The sequence below is a fragment of the Pteropus medius genome, unplaced genomic scaffold (assembly GCF_902729225.1).
Source record: "Pteropus medius unplaced genomic scaffold, Ma_sr-lr_union100, whole genome shotgun sequence".
In the NCBI taxonomy this organism is placed as follows: Eukaryota; Metazoa; Chordata; class Mammalia; order Chiroptera; family Pteropodidae; genus Pteropus; species Pteropus medius.
In genome coordinates, this window is record NW_024347791.1 from 12,022,187 (window position 1) to 12,044,601 (window position 22,415).

Below are 22,415 nucleotides of genomic sequence, written 5' to 3' on the forward strand. Positions count from 1 at the left end.
TTCGTGGACACCTCATCCCTCAGCAGTAAATTAGGTAAAGGTTTTAACTTTTCTACACATTATGAGTTTTTTTCCAGTCACAGAAAGTATCCTTTTTTTAAGTTTGTCAATTCAGAAACTCTAGGTAAGATGAGAGAGGCACAAAAGAAACCACCTTTCTAACTCTGGATTGCTAAACCCGCAGGAGGCGCTGGGCGGACCTCCAGTATCCCAGCATTCCTCGCGCTGCTCCCGTTGCTCTGCGCCCATGTTTCTATGGTAGAGCCGGTCTCGGAGGCTGCGGCGGCGGTGGTGGCGGCTGCGGGAGAGTGGGGGCTCCAACTTTTCTATTGGTTTGGCGTGCAGAGGGTCGCGATGTCAGAGAAAAAGCAGCCGGTAGACTTGGGTCTCCTGGAGGAGGACGACGAGTTCGAGGAATTCCCTGCGGAAGGTAACCCGCTGGGCTGTGCTGGGTCCCGGCGTCTGGGCCACGCGGACCGTGACTCAGGCCTGCGGGGGGGAGGAGGCGCGGGAGCAAGGGCCCGGCGGGAAGGGGCCCGGCGGGAAGGCGCCCGCGGGAAGCCTGGACCCCCGCGGCCGGCTCTGGGGGCTCTGCCCGCGCGACCCTCCGTGCGACCTGCTTGGGGTTCGGAGTGTCACGGTGAGACTCGCCGGTGAGGTTGTATGCCTTCTGCTTCCTCATTGGGAGGAGCCACGGCGACTCTGGGCCTCTAGTTCGGGTGTCATGGACGGTTGGTCCTTATACTCTTCAACTGGGTCACCTGCCACCTCGTTCAAGCCTACATAACCTCTATTCCTTTTCTTTTTTTTTTGGTTTAGCAGCCTTCCTTTGCTTTTAAACCTGCCAGAATTAAATTGTTGCTTCTGGTTGGGCTAGTGCCACTTACTTTTAAGACTTTACAAATGAAACTTGTTAAGTAGGGTGGATGGATCAGGTGTTGGTGCTTAATACACGTTATTGTTTTGTTGCTCATTAATTTTTGATCACTTCGAACTAACATAAATTTAAGTATTTATAAGACCCTAAAACGTCTATGTTTTGTTATCTTCATGGTTACCAAGAGGCACTAATTCATTTTCACAAATCTAGCATGTAGGTACCGGTATTACCATTTTTTTCAGATAAAGAAACTGAAATTTGACCAGTGTAACATAACACTTGGCCCTTTTGACGCCACAATTCTTAAACTTTTTAAGCTGTACTGGTTCTATTTATTTGTTAGATCGTATGGCTAGAGTTTCCAAATTACTTTATTGGCTTAATGCTACACATAGGGTAAATATCTCATAAGAAAAGGAGGTTGTTATTGTTTTTCTAAAGGTGGTAGAAAGGGAATTGTGGTTAATGGTGTACAGATTTGTTACATTAAGCAATTACTGCTTCACTAAAATTGTCCTAAGTTGTACCCATCATGATTCTATTGTGCATCAAACCGCACAGCTGGAACATTTGTTCTTTGTAGTTAGTTATATTCTTTTTTTTTTTTTTTTTTTTAGTGGAAGAAATTAGTGTGCATACTCCACAAACTCATAAACTAACAACCCAAAGCACTTTTTTTCCCCCTCCAATTCTAGGATCCATTATATATTGTGGGGATTGTTCTTTGTTTTAGTGGTAGATTTATCTGTTCAGATGTGTTTTCTTTACCTCACTTTGAAGTTTGATTCACAATGCTCCAACAATGATCTATGTAATAGAAACTGGCTTATTGAGGGCAGGATCCACTTCTTACTGAAATTTCATGTTTTAAATGTTTAGCATGTATGTATTCATCGTTTATCATAAACAAGGTACAATGTTAGGCACTTTATTTACAGTATATAGTCTAATTATCACCATAACCCTGAGGAAATAGGCTCAGAGATTTAAAAAACTTGCCATTAGGTGGTTAAGCCAAGATCTGAAAGGTCAGTCTTTAGTGAATCCTCAATCCAAGCTTTATCTGTAACATTTAGCAAAGTGCCTGGCACATTGTAGGTGGTTAATAAAGGCTTGTGAAAGGAATGAATCTGTATGTAAAATAAGTAGTTGAAAATTGCTTAAAAGGATCTAGAGATAACTGTGTACCTTGATGATGCACATGGTTTTTCTCAGCAACTTTTAACAGCTTTTGCAGAATATGTAGGTCTTGTACTAAGTTTATGTTGTGAGCAGAAATTTGTTGAAAATGTTGATAGTAACATAGAAAAATCTCATTAAAGCTTAAAGGTAAAGCAGAGAATATTTTTTGTGAAGAGAGGCCTCTCCAGCAGATTGGTTTATTTACATTAAGTAACTCACCTTTTATTGGTCACCTTACAGAATATTTGTCTTCAGGAGGTTCGAAGTTGTAGAATCTGCTTCATTCAGGAAACTTTCCATTTAAAATGAGAAATGACATTTGAATTGCTTTTGTTTAGGTTTCTGTATTTTTCTTTTGTTTATAATTCAGACAGTTTTCCTTTGTTGTTAATTTCAATTATTGAGATTTTGCTGGATACAAAATTAGCCCATGAGGTGAAGCCAATAAATATTTACTAATAAAAATTGCTCTGGTAAATAGCAAAACTAAAAGAAAAAAAAACTTGGAAAAATATCATCAGAGAATCATTTGTCTTTTGAAACAGTACATTTCTGACTTTTTTTTAGCCTAGTCATGGTTAATTTTCATTGCCATTCAAAGTGTGATCTATGAACCAGCAGTTTTGGCATTACCTGGGAGCTTGTTAGAAATGCAGCATCTCAGCCTAGACCTACTGACTCAGTTTGGACTTTTCCAAGGCTCCTAAAGGATGTGTATGCACATTAAAGTTGGAGAAGTATTACTTTTAAAATGTGGCCTATTTTGAATCTTTCAGTATTAGATTTTTTTTTGGTTATTAATTCCCTGAGTTACTTTCAAAGTTATTTGCCTTCTTTGGAAGTTCTTGTGATTGTCTTCATGGTAAATATGCCACTGACAGAATCACAAATAGATAACTTTTAAATTGCCTGCAATCATCTTTTCAATCTATGCAAGGTCTTTCAAAGGTCTTGTTGGGTGTCTGTGCTCCAGAAAGTGGATGATATCCACTGTCAAGGGTAGCTTGCAGTTAAGAGCCTGCTACGTGAAAGTCTTTACTGAAATTAATGTGTCCCTGGTTTAACTAAAGAATTGTCCATCTTTTGGGAGTGTTGTTGCTACATCTCATCCCAGGTAAGAACTTGTTTGGTAGGATGCCAGTTCAGTCGTTTTAAGGAAGGGGGATTTCTGTTTTAAAAAAGACACTAAGATAATGTATTTTCATGGAGGCCTCATTGTTTTTTTTTTTCTGAATATCTCTTCAGAAAATGTGAGTTTTGTGAGATGGGGTGATTCTCTGAAAGTACAAGGGAACAAATACTTCCCCCTCCCCCCATTATTTACTCTGGATCTGTGTTACATTAGTGGTTCTTCACAATTCTAGTTGGTAGGTTTGTAATCTACTCGTTAAGTAGAAACTGTTAAAAGTTATGTTTAGGATCCTTGTGAAACTCATCCTGCATCTTCTCGACTATTTAAACTGATTGAGAATAGGCTTTATTAGGAAAACATTCAGTGTTCTGGGCATGATTGATTATAATTTTGGAGGCTTTGGCATGGTTAGAATTTTAGAACTGGAAAGCAACTTAAAGTCTACAGTAGGTAGATTTTGTCAAAGTCATGCAGCTAAGTTGGTGGTAGTAGAGTGGGGTCTAAAACTGAAATACTCTTAATTTATTTGAAACTTCAAACAATTTTTCATATTCGACAGCTATTGAAAGTGTATTAAAATATTTTCATTAATCTCCTTTCTCTGACAAGGGTAAGTTGATGAGAGTAAAAGTGGGAAGAACAAGTGGGCTTTTAGATTCTCTTAGTTTCTTTTTCCTGTGCCAGAATCGAGAGTTTTTTCTTTTTTTGAGGGAAAAGCTTTTTTTAAAATATTTAAAATGAAACTGAGTTTGCCTCCAGAAGCAGTAGTATTTACAAGAGAATATTATTATGCTAAGTATTCTATAATTTTTCTTTAACCAGTGAAACTGCTATATTTGAAGAAATCAAAAGCAGTATACCACCCACCTCCCCACCCTCCTTGAGAAATTCCTGGGTAAGACACTTGATGAGAACATGTCTGTTGAGGCAGATAATAGGCTGGTGGTCTCTCAATGCTGCCAGCATTCTAGAATAACTGAGGCATTCTCACCTGTGGTTAACAGAGTAGGACATCTTATAATTCTTAACCAGGTGAGTATTTTCGGATGTCACATTTACTTGACAGGTAGGAATGTGAAATAAGTACCAGCATTTTGTGGGTAGAGGTCAAGGATTTTAAATGCCTGCTATTTATAGGCCAGTCCTGTACAGGGAAGAATTGTCCTATGAAAAATGCCACTGAGAAATATTTACTTGAACGTTGGATACTAACTAAGCTAACCCATTAAAAGAAGGATTCCTTAGAATCTTAAATGTAGAAGTAGATACAGTTAATATTGATTATATCAGATATCACACTAATTATTTTACCTAGTACCAAAAGGGGCTTTGCTACTTTTAGTTATTAAATGTAATAGACAAAAAATGCTATCATACATTTAAATTAATTCATGGTGGTAGCAAGAAATGGAGAATTCATGTTACTAAATATTTTTAAGAAAAAAAGATAAATACAATGAATGGCAAAGTGCCTATTGAATACCCTTTCATGCTAATCATATGCTGCAGTGAATAGTCGTACATCTTTGTATGTGTGCTTTTTGCTTTTATATAAGATAAACTTTTAGAGAAGAATTTGCCAGGTCAAATTGAAAGGTGGATTTTAAAATTTTTTCAATATAATTTTTTTACTTTGAAATAATTGCAGATTTACAGAGTAATTGAAAGTACAACCTTTTCCCCCCAAACCATAAGTGAGTAAGTTGCCAATCTGATGCCCTTCACTCCAGAATATTTTAATGTGTGTATTTCCTGCAAAGACAACCACAGTACAAACATCAAAATTGGAAATTAACACATTGATACATTACTATCATCTCTAATCCACAAATTTCTTTCAGGTTTCTCAGATCGTCTCAATAATGTCTTGATTTAGAGTCATGGGTTACTGCACTCAGTTGTCATGTCTCTTAGGCTTCTTCAGTCTAGAGCAGTTATCAGTTTGTCTTTGACTTTCGTGATTTTGACACTTGTGAAGATTATAGGCCAGTTACTTTGTCTCGTGTTTCCCTGTGCTTAGATTCATGTTCAGCACCTTGGCAGGAAAATCATAGTCATGATATTTTGTTTTCATTGCATCCTATCAGGTGGGACATGATTCTCATTTGTTTTATTACTGATGATGTTCATTTTGATCACTTTATTAAAATAGTGTATGAGAGACTTTTCCATTTTTAGATTACTCGTTCATAATTAATAGGTGTTTTGTGAGGTGGGACTTTGAAACGCTGTAAATACAGTATTTCATTCATCAAACTTTCAAGTTATTTATATTAGTACAGATTCATGAATTCTCATTCAGTGGGTTATAATATATTGCTGTTATTCGATCTCCAAATTGTCTTCTATGTGAACAATGGGAGCCCCTTCAAGCTGTCTGCTATAACCTTTTGACATGTTACCATCATTCTTTGTGCATTTTCTAACATTCTGGCACAAGAAGGTATTCAAGGCTAATCTTAAACTTTCCCTGCTCCAGTTCTGAAATTCGCCATTTCTCCAAGGCATGTTCCTTTTAGTGTAGAATAATATTTAGAAGGCAAGATCTTAGCTCCAATTGTGCAAATTGCTTTTGGGACCATCTCAGTGGATGAAACTAGGAAATATACTAATGTGTATATACATATATATATACTTTTACACCTATATGTATGTATGCTGGTATAAAATCATGAGTTCACGCAGATATCTCCAATTACAGTTTAACACCATGGTATTTATTTCTAATTTTTTTTTCTCTTTCTGAGTTTGTAATTCCTCAACAGTGAGAAACCTGGCTTCCGTTATTGTAAATATATTGTCTATTTTGGTCATCTTCCTCCCTATCCAGTCTTTTTTGCTCCCTCCACCCATAGATATCCTGCTTATCCCTCTTGGGCTTCAACATTCTGTACCATGCTGAACTCTTCCGTTCTTACTCCAGTATTGGATGATTTCTTCACCATGTCCACGCTCTGACACACCAACCACACAATGCTACTCATCCATATGAATGCCCTTGTGACTCTGCTTTGGCTCTGGCACCTCATTAGGACCAGGTGCATTTTGAAATTTGACATATATTTTCAAATTTCTTTTGTGAGGAGTTAATTAATAGTCCCATCTACAGTTCACCTTTTCCTCATAAGTTGGATTATATTCCATATGAAACATTTTAGTCATTGCACACTGATGGATGAAAAATATATCATTTGATTTGGATTGATCTGAGTGAGATTGACCATTATTTTTTGTCCTTGAACTGTTACCTTCTTAATTCTCAGTTTCTTCATATGTAATTTATACATAATAATTAGAGTCATGTAGAGATTACATGGTTGTGTTAGTCTGATGCCATAACAAAATACCATATACTTAGTGTCTTATACGACAGAAATTTATTTTCTCACAATTTTGGAGCCTGGGAGGTCTAAGATCAAGGTATTAGCTGATTTATTTCTTGGTGAGGGCCATCTTCCTGGCTCGTAGACTATTGTCTTCTCACTTTATCCTTACAGGGTGGAGGAGAGGGAGCAAGCTCTCTGATGTCTTTTCCTATAATGGCCTAATAATTTCATCTCTAGGACTCCACCCTCATGACCTCATATAACTTTAATTACCTTTTAAAATCCCCATCTCCATCTTCAAGAACCCAAAATTCTTATGTTGAAGCCCTAACTCCCATCACATCACATTGGGAGTTAGGGCTTCAACATAAGAATTTTGGGTTCTGGGGGACATAGGTAATCAGTCCATAACAGTGATACATGTAAAGTGCATGGCATAGAGTTTGGCGTAAAGTTGGTATTCAGTGATCATTAATCTCCTTTTCTACATCCTAATCTGTTTAGGGATTTGGATTCTGGATGATATTTAGTTTATTTAGAATTCTAACTATTTTTGACAAATTCTATTTGTAATTCTAGGTCTATCCTAATTAAGCCTGTTGAAATTGTAGGTTATTTGATAATATATTTTTTAGTATTAAAAACGTTTAAATTAAAAAATATTGCCGAAATCCTTTTCCAAAAGTATTTTTAAAGATAGTGTGGTTATTTATATAAAATATGAAAACATAAAATAATAGCATACATTCTTTAAGTATGCATACAGGTATACAAGAGGTATAAAGAAATATAGTGGAATAAACCCACAAATCAAGATATTGGTGCTTGAGAGGGGGAAATGAGAAGTATGACTCAGGATATTACATAGTAAAAATTATTTGATTAGCTGTTTCACTGATTCTATGGAATCAACAAGCAATAAGCAGTTGTGACTTAAATAGTATTATTACTCGGTTGTTAAACATCATTCATTGAAAGATGTGATGAATTGTGAAAATGTCAAGGGGAAAATAAGTTTCAAAAACTATAGTTATACTCTTCTTCTGAGATACTAAAAATTTACCAAATATCTTTTTTTTTTCCTTCCAGTTTTGTGTTCTGTTGTGTATTTAATGCTCGGTAGAAGGGGGCATGAATTGTCTTTATTCTGGAACATGTTGCTCTTCTTAATTCCCTCACTCCTCAAGTTCTCTTGCAGTGATTAGCGCATAAAAATGATTTACTCATTGAATATGTATTTCCTGAGTGCTTCCTATAAATCTGGCACTCAGTGGTGCAGAGAGAGAATGATATTGACTGCCATTTATCAGTACTAAGTGCTTTAGATACATAGTCTCATTTAATCCTCATGGCAGCCTTATGATGGTTTATACTTAGTAAAATTAAATAACTTCTCAAAGTCACAGTTAACTACAGGCTGCACTGAGCCAGATTTGACTCCTTGTGGGGTGGGAAGGGTGGAGTGGTTATATGAGTGTGTGTGTGTGTGTGTGTGTGTGTGAACTTAATGATACAAATGTTAAGGGAGATATAGATAAGTGGTTTTCCTACCAAGCTTAAGCTTTATAGTATTTTGCAGATGCTTATCTTGGGAGATGGGGCTCCTAGTCCTTCCCTTGCATCCCCAATTAAACCAGAGCAACTGTGCTTTTGATGGTTTTTATCTGTTGGGCTTCTGGGTAAAATATCATTTGGTTTCCTTCCAGTTGCTACTGGTGGTGGTTGGGGACGGCAAGGATAATCAACTGATAAAGTGCAACAGCAGTCGAAAAGTGGAAATTGTTTTCACTTGTGTACAATGTGAGACAGCAACAATTGAACAGAACTTTCAAAAGATAGAAATGAAGGAAAGGGATTGTCAAAGGAAAGGAAAAAGAATAGATGCTTGGAGGTGGAAAATCAGTGTGTATAATTTAGCTGTGAAATATGGTTACAAATGCAGGTAGTTTGGGGCCTAATCATGGAAAGCTTTAAGCCAAATGACCAGTTTGGACTTTATCCTTAAGTAGGATAAAGATGAGACATGGATTTTTTTGTTGGTTGTTGGTTTGATATATGTGAGTTTCCTATAGGTAGGAGGTGGTTTAGGAAAATTAACCCAGCAGAATTCATTTGAAAGGGATCGAAAGAGTCGGAGTCAAGGAAGCTAATTAGCAAAGTGTTAAAATAGCTTAGGTGAGGACTAAGGGCCTGAAATAGGTTGTCATTAGGAGAGAAGTGGAGACTGATGCAAGAACAACAGAGGAGTTTTGGCAACTAGTTCGATTTGGAGTAGTGAAATAAGAAGAAATCAGGGGTTGTGATTTTGCACCTGCATGTTTAATGGATGATGGATGGTAGAGTTCACATCCGATACGCCTGACTCAGCAGTATGGAGGAGCAGAATGAGGGAATTGAGATGCGTGTAGTGCCTGAGGACTTGGAAAGATGAGCGTAGTAATGGCTTTGGGAATTTCTTAGAATTATGAAGAAAGCACTAATAAACAAAGAGAACCAAAGTCAGCATGACTTTGTAGTGGAACCATTCTGCCATATCTATATCGATATCGATATAGATACACACACACACACACTCATATACATACATATATACATATATATAGGTATGTGTATGTATACATTTTTAAATGGATGAAAATAATTGTGTTTGAAATTCCCTTGTTTTCTTGTAAGAAAAATTATAACTGGTTTTGTAAGTTATTTGGAGCCTCTTGTTTCAGACTCCTGGTCACAAATAACTACAAGATCACCAATAGTCTGGTAGCAACATCATTTATAACTTGCTTTTGGTCGTTTGCTCTGAAGTTCCTCACTAACGTTTTTGGTCCTTGTTTGAGAGAAAACCCTTTTTCACACTTAAATGTCAAGGTAATACTTAGATGAAATACGTGGGATCTTTGATAGGTCAGATTTTTGAAATATAAAGCTAGTCACAGTTGTAATTCTCATTGGCAAATGTGAACAAAGCCAAATTTGGAGGCAAAGCCCTAAGTAATTTAGAATTGCTTGAAACTTATGTATTAGGCATCTGTTATTGGTTATTTCCAATTCTGACTTCTTAAAATATGGTAATTTTTTTTTACCAGTACACATCTGGAGGCTTGCACACTGAAGTAAACACAGCTGTGGTTATTTAAACGATTAATCACAATCCTGACAATACATTTAGTTTTAAAGATGAAGTGTAGACATTGTAAAGACATCCACATATTGAAGAAAGGCATTAGACATGAATCAGGTATCTTTGTTTGAATTTATTATTTTGTCCTTTTAAAAAAGCCATTTTTGGGTTTAAGGCTTTAAAAATGAATGATTAAATAAAATTGCATGGTTATCAGTGTATGTCGTAATTGAAAATTAAACCACAATTCAGAGATGTGTTGCAAGAGATGTCAGCCAAATCCCAGAGATTATAACAATCATAGCTTGTTTGTTACACGTACACTTAAGAGTTTACCTATATTGTAATTTACATGTAACATGTACAGTATGATGGATTTATGTGTTGGAAATAATATTTGGGACTATCATACTCTATCATTTAAACTTTTTACATAATATAGTATATTTCTAAGTAATAAAATCTTTAAAGTTTCTGTGTAAAATACAGATTCTGGTTTGTTGGGGTGAACACTAAAATTTCTTAGTGGTATGCTTATTAAATAACTTAAAATAAGTTGTAATTCAAAAGGTTAATTATTGTCTTGGGTTCTTCATCTATGGTGATTGGAAGAATAGTATGGCATATAGACTTCAGTGCATCTCACTCTAAGGTTAAAGAGTGCATTCAAATTTACGTGATGATTAATGAAGAATTTAACCAGCTGTTTTGTCTTTGTATTTTTACAAAATACAAACTGTCTTAATTATGTGTCTTAATTATGATGTACTGTATAATGATGCCAAAGAAATATAGAGCTAGTGTCATGAATCTTTTTATGTGTCTCGTTCTACCTAAAATTTTGCTCACAATACTGTTATTTTCCCCTTTGTGAGCCATTTCTTTTTCTTGAGATTTTATTTCTACCTTCTTCCCTTTCCCTTCCTTTTATTAAAATAGCATGGGATGATTATAAATGGGGGGGATTGATGTTTTGTCCTTATGCTAAATGATCTTCAGAATTCATCTCAATAAACTAAAAACTGTACCTCTTAAAAAAAAAGACTTTTAGTATCTCCCTTATTTTGTTATTTTGACTTTTTCTAGCCTTTTTAGTATTATGGGTTGGCACTCCTAGAAAACAAATTAACAAGTATGTTTTTTTGACTCTTAAAATTAAAAGAATTAAAGCTAGCTTGAAGACATTAGAATGACATCAAATAGTGTTGAAATCAACATTTTGAATCAAGTCATAATTACGTTAAAAGTTCTTGGGGGACCCTATATTTTTACTCTTCTGTAAAGGGTAGGCTTATAAGGTTAGTAGAGACATATGAAATATATATATTTCTGTTATTTTATATTTCTAACTTGAATCTTTTGACATGTTATCTTTTTTTTTTTTAAGGGACCAGTGCAGATGGAAACCACCTAGTCAGTTTAGGAAGCCAGTTAGTTAGAAGTGGTTCAGGCTGATGTGAGGCTTGGTGTCTTAGAACCTTAAAACAATTCAATTGTGACTTGAGTTGTGTCACACCCTTTATTCAAGAACATATTGTACATTCAGATTTTTTTTTGAACATTAAACTTTATTAGATATATTTATAAAAACTCCTTAAAATATCAGTAAAACAAATATTTAATTTGGGAGCTCCTATTTCTAGGCTCAATCCAAACATATTTAAAGTCTAGGAGTTAAGGCTGTGAAATAATGGTAGAAAAAGTTAATATTTTCTTGTAAGACAGTCTTTACTTTTTTTTTTTAATAGTGATAATGGTGGAAGTTTTCAAACAAAGAAGGTTATAATGTACAGTGATCTCTAAGGTTTTTGTCTCCAAAATTCTGTAATTTTAAACAATATTCAGTATTAGCCATTTTATAAAAACTTGAAGTATAAAGCCAAAGCCAAACCTTGCTATGTTGTAGTTTAATGAAATAGTGTTATGTGAATTTTTTATACTGGAAGGTCTTAATGTCATTAAAACAAAATAAGAAACAAAATTCTAAGTTGTCTATTAATATTATTAGGAAGCTCTGGAGCTCTAGGTTATAGTAACTGGAAGGAATGTGGAGAGATAATATAGTTATTGTTCTCGATACAAAAGGGATAATGGATTTAGTTCCATTATAAGTTCAATAGCCAAGAATCTAAATTTCTATAAAAGGTAAGTTTGAGATTTGAAATGCTTTATTCAGTTTTTAAAATTTAAATTATTTGGTTGATTTCGGGTGATTTTAATTTAAAATTTGATCTTAGTCTGCACCCGATACCACTTTTACTTAATATTCCTCTCTTGTATACTGAAAGCTGCACACTCTGCCTGCTGTATTTTTTTGTGTTGTGATAACTCACTTTTTTTCTGACTGAGATTTTTTTGTTCTTAGAAGAACAACAAAGAAAGTTTATATCTAACATAACGTATGTAGTAAACAGTTTATTATTGATTACAATCGCAATGAGTAACAGCACTATTTTATCTCTATATTTAATGATTAACTCTTAACTAATCACTTCACTTTTTTAGTCTATAGAAGTGCAAAAATATTATTCTTTCATTTTATCTTTAGCTTTGGGAATACATGTATCTATTTTAAAAATTGGGTTGCAGTAGGTATCTCATCACCCTTTCATAAACTGAGGGAAATCTTGAATGTAATTTCCTTTTCTTTAACTTCTTAATCTATTCTCATTATAAAAAATAGTTTCACAAACAATAAAATTTTCAGTTTGAGCTTAAAGATACTTCTACAAGAAAGGAGAAAATGTAAGGATAGATCTAGCCTAGTCAATTTAGTTTTGAGTTGTAATAGTCAATATTATTATTACTGTTGTTAAGAACCTCAGCGAATAGTATAGGATTTGAATTCAGGTAATTGCAGTGTTCCTTCTTTAAGAATAATATTACTAGGTGGTGTAATAATATTATTAGAAAATTTATGCAGTTAACAATTAGTATTTTTTATTGAGAATTTTTATTAATGAATATACACTCAGTGCCCTATACAATGATTAAAGTTAAGTATACATTTGACTGCGCTTCTTAGCAACTTGAAATAAATATACTAAGAAAAATTTTTTCATTTTTTCAGGCACTGAGGTTTTAAAGAAATTTCCCACATGATCTTTCTTAGGGGAGCATTGAATGAGGTGATCACTGTTCTCAAAAACATTCTTAAATACAGTTATGAATTTTATATAACTCATTCATAATACATGGTATTGTTGATCTCTTCTATCTTGAAATATATACTCTTGGCTTTACTGAAACCAAGTGAAACCATCACTAGCAATTGACCACTCAGAGGGAGGGAACTTAAGAAATGTAGTTCCATTTACCCAACATTTTACTGAGTTTCTGCTGTGTGCCCAGCATTCGGCTGTAGGCATTAGAGTTGCAAATTTAATAAAATTTGGTTCCTACCTGAAAGTCTTGAATAGTAACTGACAGGAATGGCAGTGGTCATTTTAGCCATCAGTAGAGGATGGGTATATGTACTCTGTAAGGTTGGGGAAAAGGAGACAAAAGAGGACCACAGTAATAGTCTGTGAAGGGAATAATCAGTGATAAAAATTAACATAGTGGCAGTGAGAATAGAGAAGGGGAGACTAACTCTGGAGATAGTTGAGTCGAAATAGAAAGGACGTAATGAATGATTCTGATAGTTGGAGAAAGAGTAGCTAAGATACCTCGCAGATTTCTGGTTTGGGGAACCAGGTAAATGGGGGGACTTTCTTTTTAAATTATGACGAAGATGTACATCACATTAAAAAATTTTATCGATACGTACTGTAACAAATAAAATACCCCTATTATAAGCCATTGCTGAAAAGCTTTAAATCTATATGTGCGTTATAAGAAGAAAAGCCTAAATTGCACCTTTTGTTAGTTATTTTTCTTTTTAGGTTGAAATGTTCTTAGCCATGTTTCTAATGGATAACTATTAAGATAAAGCTAATGTCTAGGACGTAAGAGTGTGTAGCTCTTGGGTAACTACTAAGATGAAGCTAATGGCTAGGACACTTAGTGTGCAGCTTGTAATTACTGTTTTTGGAGGAGAGGGCATTAAACAAAGTACATCTGATTTAAAGTTCTGTTGCATGTTTCACAGCCATTTGTTGTACATATGCTAGGTACTGTTTGAGTTTAAGAATACAAAGGTAAATAAAAGTTTTTCTTAAGGAGCTCAGACACTAGTAATGGACATAGACATATAAACATAATTGTGATTGTACAGTATATAAGTGCTGTGATAGAGATATACACACAAAAAGGGGACATAATCTCTGAGGATAAGGACGAGGAAAAGGGAATTGTGAAGGTTTCCAGAGGTAATTTCCAAATAGATTTTTTAAAAACCGTTTTTCGCACATTTTAATATTAAAACTTTAAACACTGTAGAAAAGTATTAAAAAGAGAGCAAGTGCAGAATGGGAGAGGTGGAGAAAAAATTTTTTTGTAACTGTATGGTGGTGATGTTAACTGGATTTATTGTGGTGATCATTTTGTAATATATACAAATATCAAATCATTGTGTTGTACACCTGAAACTAATATAACGTTAAATGTCAATTGTATCTTCAATTAAAGAAGGTGGCAAATCAAATACCTAAGTTCATCAGATAATATTTTGTCATTTATTTATATCGTACATATGATACAAATATATGTCTAGTAAATATATATAAGAATCATTTGTAAATAAACTGTCAAAGTTATACTTGACTTAAATATTTCAGCATGCATGTCTTAAAGAATAAAGACATATACTATAAAACAATCTTGCAATCATGTTTAAGAAAATATTTGGCCTACTTTTTATTATCTGTATATGACTTATCTTTTTTTATGTATTACAATTTTGAATTCAGGCCGGTATCTTCTTGCTTCTCTACTTGCCTTAGTGTTGTTAGTGCTGTTTTGTTTTGAAAGATTGTGAAATAGATGTTATAACTAGAAAAATAAATATCATCCTGAAATTATAATAAATTTTCATGGCAAATAGAATTTTTTATATTAACTTCTGTTTTAAATTATCTGCAAATTCAAGAATTGAGAGAACAAGACAGCATAAATTGAGATTTAAAGAGGAAGATTACCATTTCTCATAGATACAGTATTTTGAATTTGAATTGTGAGAGCCTTCAGTGCCAAACTTTCTGAAGTTTTTGTGTTTATGGAAATAATATATGAGAAATATTTAGACAGCATCTGTTTCTGTTTGTAGACTGGGCTGGTTTAGATGAAGACGAAGATGCACATGTCTGGGAGGATAATTGGGATGATGACAATGTAGAGGATGACTTCTCTAATCAGTTACGGTAAGCTTTCAGCCAGGTTTTTATATAACAGCATTAATTGTAAGCATGGAATATGTAATTTACATATGATAATTGAGCTCTTAAAAGATGATTAATCTTTGCAATATGTTTTTGGATTATAAAAAGTAAGACATTCTGCCTTCCTCTCCTGTGTTGCTAAACATGAATTTGATGTAATTGCGTAGAACTTTTGTTCTTTCTATGCTCTTTACAAAAGGAGTTAAGTAGAAAGATATATGCTATTTTTTATCCTTGTGGATTTAATTCTGTCAATGTTAATGTTCTGCCAATATCGAATCACAGCAGAAGTTAAAATCAGAGTGCTAGGATCTAATAAATTGGTGATTCTCAACCTGGAATGGAGATTGGGGTGATGGGGAGTATACTTTTTCATGTTCATTTACAAATCTACCTAATTCAGTGATTGATTGAGCAAAGTAAAATTTATATAATATAAAATTAACCATTTAGTGTAGTTTAGTGACACTTTGTATATTGTGTCGTTTAACCATCATTTCTATTTAATTCAGAAACATTTTTAGCACTCCAAAAGGAACACCGTACCCCTTAAGCATTCACTGTACATTTCTCTTTTCCCCCAGCCCCTGGCAACCACTAACCTGCTTTCTGTCTCTGGATATGCTTGTGCTAGATATTTCATACAATAAGTGATCGTGTGTGTCTAAGCTTCTTTCACTTAGCATAATGTTTTCAAGTTTCATCCATGTTGTAGCATGTTTCAGTATTTCATTCCTTTTTATGGCTGAATGATATTCCATTGTATGGATGTGCCACAGTTTGTTTATCTTCTTAATTAGTTGGGAGACATTTAGGTTGTTTTCAGATTATGGCTGTTGTGAACAGTGCTGCTATGAACATTCATGTACAGTTTTTATTTGAAAACCTGTGTTCACATTTTGGGTATATAATCTGAAGAGTGGAATTGCTGGGTCATACTGTAATTCTGTTTAACTGTTTTTGCGGAACTGCCAAACTTTTTCACAGCAGCTGAACAATTTTACATTACCAGCAATGTGTGAAGGTTCTAATCTCTTCATATTCTTACCAAAATTGTTAATTTTCATTTTTTTATCATAACCATCCTAGTGGGTGTGAACTGGTATTTCATTGTGGTTTTGATTTTCATTTCCCCAATGACTAATCTCTTTTTTTCAGATTGTTTTGATCATTTTATTACATAAATAATAAATGTTCATCATTAAAAATGCAGAAAAGATAAGCAATTTGAAGATAATAAAGAGCATTTGTAATTCCATTGCTCTTTGACTTACAAACCAGATTAACTTTTTTCTTTAAATAATTAAAAAATTTTCAATTATAGTTTGCATACAATATCATATCAGTTCCAGGTGTACAATATAGCGATTAGACATTTATACAATTTACAAAGTAATTACCCCAATAAATCTGGTACCCATCTGACACCAGACATAGTTATTACAATATTACTGACTATATTCCTTATGCTATACTTTATATCCCCTGACTATTTTGTAACTACCAATGTGTACTTAATTCCTTCTCTTTTCACTCATCCTCCGAACCCCTTCCATCTGGCAACCATCACAGTGTTCTCTGTATCTATTAGTTTGTTTCTGTTTTCTTTGTTTATTTTATTCCATAGATTCCACATGTAAGTGAAATCATATAGCATTTGTCTTTCTCTGTCTGACTTACTCTGCTCAGTATAATACCCTTTAGGTCCATCCATGTTGTTGCAGATAACAAGATTTCATTCTTTTTTTGTGGCTGAGTGATATTCCATTGTATACATGTACCATCTCTTCTTTATCCATTCATGGACACCCAGGTTGCCTCCGTATCTTGGCTGTTGTAAATAATACTGCCGTGAACATATGGATTTACATGTCCCTTTGAAATAGTGTTTTGGATTTCTTTAGATGAATACCCAGAAGTGGGATTACTGGATCTTTCTTTGTCTCTTGTTATAGCCCTTGTTTTAAAGTCTGTTTTGTCTTATATAAGAATTGCTCCCCCAGCTTTTTGTTTGTTTGTTTCCATTTTCATGAAATATCTTTTTCTATTCCTTTAACTTTTAGTCTGTGTGTGTCTTTTAATCTGAAGTGAGTTTCTCGTAGGCAGTATATGTAAGGGTCTTGTTTTCTTATCCATTTAGCCACCCCATCTTTTGATTGGAGCATTTATCCATTTACATTTAAAGTAATTGTTCACAGATATGTAGTTATTGCCATTGTATTATTCATATTTTTTATCTTCTTAAATCTCTCTACCATTTTTTGTAATTCTAGTTTGGTATTGATGAACTCCTTTGCTTTTGTTTTTGTCTGGGAAGCTCTTTATTTCTCCTTCGATTCTAAATGATAGCTTTGCTGAGTAGAGTAATTTTGGCTATAGGTCCTTGCTCTGAATTTTTTGTGCCAAGCACTTCTGGCCTCCAAAATTTCTGTTGAGAAATCAGCTGACAGTCTTATGGGAACTCCCTTGTAAGTAACTAATTGCTTTTCTCTTACTGCTTTTAAGATTCTCTCTTTGTTTTTAACCTTTATTTAGGATGTGTCTTGGTGTGGGCCTCTTTGGGTTCATCTTGTTTGGTACTCTAAGCTTCCTGTTATTGTATGTCTATTTCCTTCACCAGGTTAGGGAAGTCATTATTTCTTCAAATAAGTTTTCAATTTCTTGCTCTCTACCTTCTCTGTCTGGTACCCCTATTATGCTAATGTAGTTATATTTGATGTCCCAGAGGCCCCTTAAACTGTCCTCGTTTTTTTGGATTCTTTTTTCTTTTTGCTGTTCTGATTGGATGTTTTCTGCTACATTCTAAATTGCTGATTTGATCCTCTATTTCATCTAATCTGTAGATTCCCTTTAATGTATGCTTCATTTCAGTTATTGTATTCTTTATTTCTGACTGGTTCTGTTTTCTAACTGATAACCTCTTCATGTATTTGTTGACCATTTCTGTATCTTTTTTTGAGAAATAGTTATTCAAGTCCTTTGCCCATTTTTAAGTTTGGTTGTTTGTCTTTGTTGTTGAGTTGTAAAAGTTCTTTATATTTTCTAGGCACTAGGCCCTTATCAGACATTATTTATAAATATTTTCTCCCACTCCGTTTTCACTTTCTTCATAGCGTTCTTCGCACAAAAGATTTTAATTCTTGTGAAGTCCAATTTTTTTATCTACTTTTAAAGGATTCATTGCCAAATTTAAGGTTATAAAAATTCATCTCTCTATTTTCTTCTAACAGTTTTATAATTTCAGCTCTTACATTTAGGTCGTTAGTCCATTTTGAATTAATTTTTGTATATGATGTGAAATAAGGTCTAGCTTTATTCTTTTGCGTGTGCATATCCAGTTATACCAGCTCTATATGTTGCAGAGGCAACTCTTTCCTCCCTAATTTTATTTCGATTCCACCCATCCATATCTATTCCTCACCACAGTGATCTAGATAGTCTCATACTTTGCTCAAATCAAGATAATTGAAATTCTATTGCAATTGTCTGATTTTCTAGTCTAGGACATTTGTTCAAAAAGGAAAGGAGATAATTTATAACAAAATTTTAAAATTCATTCTTAATTATGATACAGAAGCTTTTGTTCTACACTGTGTATTTTTTATGGGCTCAGAAATTGTACATTCTAAGGACTTTAGTGTTTTCCTGGATACTAATTACAGTTTTACCCATCTCCTTTTTCCCCTTTTTGGAAATAGTACAATTTACCTTTCACTGTTATTCTTTGTGAGTAACACTTTTACAATTCTCTGTGATTTCTCAAAATTGCTGATTCTTTGATTTTTTGACTATATCTTTTTGTTCTTTTAGTACCCTGAGATGTAATTATTCAGAGCCTTGAGCCTTTAAAATACTTTAATACAGTATGAAGTTATCTTACCTTAGTTTTCAATTTTATCTTAATAATGATGTTTTTTATTTGCAGTTTCATGGACAAGATAGGAACAATAGCTGTTGAACAGTAATCCTGCTTTTTCTCTAAAATCTGTTAATATAACACCATCTATTCCAGGCATCGGATCTATCTGTTCTTATTCTTTATCCATATATAGCTCTCAAAACTGTTATTTTTACAGATCTCAGTCCATTCTAGGATTAAATCAATTCTGTGTATATAAGTTCTTGCCACTTTCTTTTTGAATTTATTTTTGGTTTAATTCTCTTAAAACTGAGCCACATCAGAGAATACCCTGCTACTTTTTTTTTGTATGCTTTCCCCCTTTGTTCCTCATTAAGATCATATTATGTTGTTAGAATATTTATTTTCAGCCTTTTCAACTCTGTTGATCACTGGTCTGTGTTCTTAATCATGTATCGGTGTTTTCTGTTATCTTCTTAAAATTTTTTTAAGTTGAGGCAAAATGAGGTTTTCTCTTTTGCTATTTCAGATGAGTTCAGTTTCTCCAAAGTGTCTTTTTTTTCTTTCATTTGTCAGAAAATAGCACTTTTCTATTAAAAATTAAATCAAGATATTGTTGAATGCTATGATTTTATCAGCGACTTTTTAGTAAATGTATTGATAATTAGATTTCTTGTCACTACTACATCTTGTCTTTTTACTGGTTTGCTAATAGAGAATTATCCATATATTCTTTGTAGCTCGTTGTATTTATAGTACACCTCCACAGTGCTCTTATGTTCTCTGTTGTGCTTTTACCTTTAGGTTTGTGAATTTCTGTAAGTGTAAAAATCTTAGTTATCTCCATTAGTGAATAAGATTATTTCTTTTTATTGGGTCATGAGTATCTTTTCTCACAAGGTTGTTTATATATCTCAAATGCTATCAAATAGAATTTTCTGTAGTTATGGAAGTGTTCTATAAGCTGCACTATCCAGTACAGAACTCGCTCGTAACATATGGCTGTTAAGCTCATAAAATGTGGCTGGCGTGGCTAATGAACTCCACTTAATGAACTAATTTTAATAAATAGCTACATGTGACTACAATATTGGACAGCACACCCTCAGATAATCCTGCTTTTTTAAAAAAATCGTCTTGATTAACAAGTTTCCTGCAAAGATGTTCTTCCTATCCTAATCTTTGTAAACTGTGTTAAGGACTTTAAAGTGGTGGTATAAACTGTGGTAAAAAAAATAAAAAAAAAACAAAAACAAAAACATGTTTTACTGTTTTCTGCTATTGCTGGGTCCTAATCTAAGTTCAGAGAGGCTGTTGATACTCTAGAGTCAGTTATATTCCATGGGGTTCAACTCTGGATTTACCTCTTATGTTGCTCCATGTATTCGGCAAGGACCTAGCTTTCCACTTTCTGTGTTTCTCTTTCAGTGTAATTACCTTTAACAAGTAAAAGTAGAAAGAAAAAGACTACTTGTGTCTCCAAGTAACTAAAAGTGCTTCTGTTTCTGACATATTTGCTTCTTTACATATCAGTAGAAATAGAATTATGACATTTTCCTAACCCTGCATCACATTTTACCTAAGAACTTCAAGAAGCCACTATAGTTCCTGATTAAAGGAAGAGGACTTCCTAAACGTACCAGTGGCTATTAGTCTTACTTTTGTGCTGCTATTTTTGTTTCAAATAGTGTACGTTACTATGTGTGTCCTGTGATATCATTGCAGTTGTGCTGGATTTCTTTGCTAGATTTTTCCATTCAACAGGCTCATGTATTCGTGTTTTTATATTGTTCTGTGTTTTGTATGTGGTGGCCTAGATTTATTTCTTTTTTATTTCTTAATATCCTAAATTCTAGCAAAGAATTTAGCTAATAGAGAAGCATATCATTTTTTCTTTTGTGTTTGTAAACATATATAAATGTAATTGGTCACTACCTCTTGCCAGGAAGTCAAACAGGCACAGACTGAATTGGTGTACTTGTTTACATAAATCGAAAGTTGAATTTTGGGGGTGTTTTTTGTCATTGTTGTTAAATAAGAGAAAGTAAATAATCTACATTGATTTTGTTAAAGGCAGCGGAAAACTAAAAAAGTTTTAAAATTATTTCCATTTTAAATAGAAAAATTCTGAAGGACAGGTATTATAATCTTCAATTTCCTGGATTGGGGGCAAAGGAAGCATTTTTATTAAATTCAGCAAAGGGAGAGGTAGAGTCAGAAACTTGTACTGATTGATCTCTTGACTCCTGCCTGATGCAGAATTTTACCATCAGCCCATACTGCCCTCTACACCTGAGCAGAAGACAAAGATGTTTCATATGAATAATCTCTAGCTTTAATATTATTCATGGACTTTAGGTCAGTATTTGTATTATAAATAACTAAAAATTTTAGAGAATTGAAGGAGTTCAGGGAAATGAATAATCAATATTATATATCATTCCTACCTTGTGCTTACACTGGTTAGTGTGATAGTGTTTAAGCTGTTATACTTGAGAACAAATGTCTTTATCTTATTGGATGTAATGATGTAGGATACATTAATTATACTTTACATTTGTATAATATTTCATCATAGATTGGACTCAAATAATTGTGTTGTAAACTTTTATAAAACGTGGCAGGTAAGTTGCTAGTGATATTTGGAGTGGTAGTTTAAATAGCTGATATTGATTACAGAGCTAAATTTTTTTGTGCAGATGTTTTATACAAGGCAGATAAACAGTTGCAGTTGACATTCTCAAAGTATTCCAATATAAATTTTGAGATTTTTTTCCACATTTAAAATTATTTTGCTTACAAATAGTTAATGCAGAATAATTTGCACACATCCATAAATTTAATTTATAGTTTTTGTCTTGCTTAGAGCAATAGATATATGTCACTATGGAAAGCAATGTTTATTCTTTATGTGTAAATAACAGTAGTACCTATTGTGATGATTATGAAATTCCTAAACATTTGATACCAGTGTCTTGTGTTCTTAACCATATAGTTCATGATTCTTAAAAACAGAACATTTATATGGTATTTGGAAGATAGCAGTAAATTTTTCACATTTCTTCCATAAATTGATTTATCAGAAATTTAAAGAAAATGAAATATAAGTTTACTAATGGGAAAGTAAAATTTTATTAGCATTATGTTGATTCACATCCAATTTCTTACATAGATTTTTTTTAGGGACTAAAGTAAAGCTATTGGTAGTATTTTAAATTGGTGCCTAGACTTTACTCGTTGACTTATTTATTGTGTTATTTCTAAAAACTACCTGTTTCTTTAATTTATCACTATCTAATGATGTTTTTTGTGTTTTATTATAGAGCCGAACTAGAGAAACATGGTTATAAGATGGAGACCTCATAGCATCCAGAAGAAGTGTTGAAGCAACCTAAACTTGAACTGTTTACTAAATTGTAGGAGAACCCAGGATGGGACACTTTAAAAAATATGTTTATTTCATTACCTACTTGGCTTTATTTTTGCTTTTGTAACACAAAAAAATAAATGTTTTGATCTAATTTTGGTTTGGTTCAGAAGTATTGATCTTTTGCCTCTAATTATTAATTTTCTCATACTATTCATGATTTTCCAGGA

General features: G+C 33.5%; 1 protein-coding gene across 1 annotated transcript; it reads left to right on the plus strand.

Annotated features, from left to right (window-relative positions):
* Window positions 1-231: 231 nt before the first annotated feature.
* Window positions 232-22,357, plus strand: SEM1 (SEM1 26S proteasome subunit). Its single transcript, XM_039878039.1, has 3 exons — window positions 232-430; window positions 14,848-14,941; window positions 22,142-22,357. Exons 1-3 carry the CDS (start codon window positions 256-258, stop codon window positions 22,182-22,184), a joined length of 312 nt encoding a protein of 103 aa, XP_039733973.1. The 5' UTR covers window positions 232-255; the 3' UTR covers window positions 22,185-22,357.
* The last annotated feature ends 58 nt before the right edge of the window (window positions 22,358-22,415 follow it).

Bases quoted from the DNA above. Each gene is read 5' to 3' on its own strand.
- SEM1 (XM_039878039.1), top strand. From the start codon at position 256: ATGGTAGAGCCGGTCTCGGAGGCTGCGGCGGCGGTGGTGGCGGCTGCG. The intron at 431-14,847 runs GTAACCCGCTGG...TTCTGTTTGTAG, and splicing joins CGAGGAATTCCCTGCGGAAG to ACTGGGCTGGTTTAGATGAA. The intron at 14,942-22,141 runs GTAAGCTTTCAG...GTTTTATTATAG, and splicing joins GACTTCTCTAATCAGTTACG to AGCCGAACTAGAGAAACATG.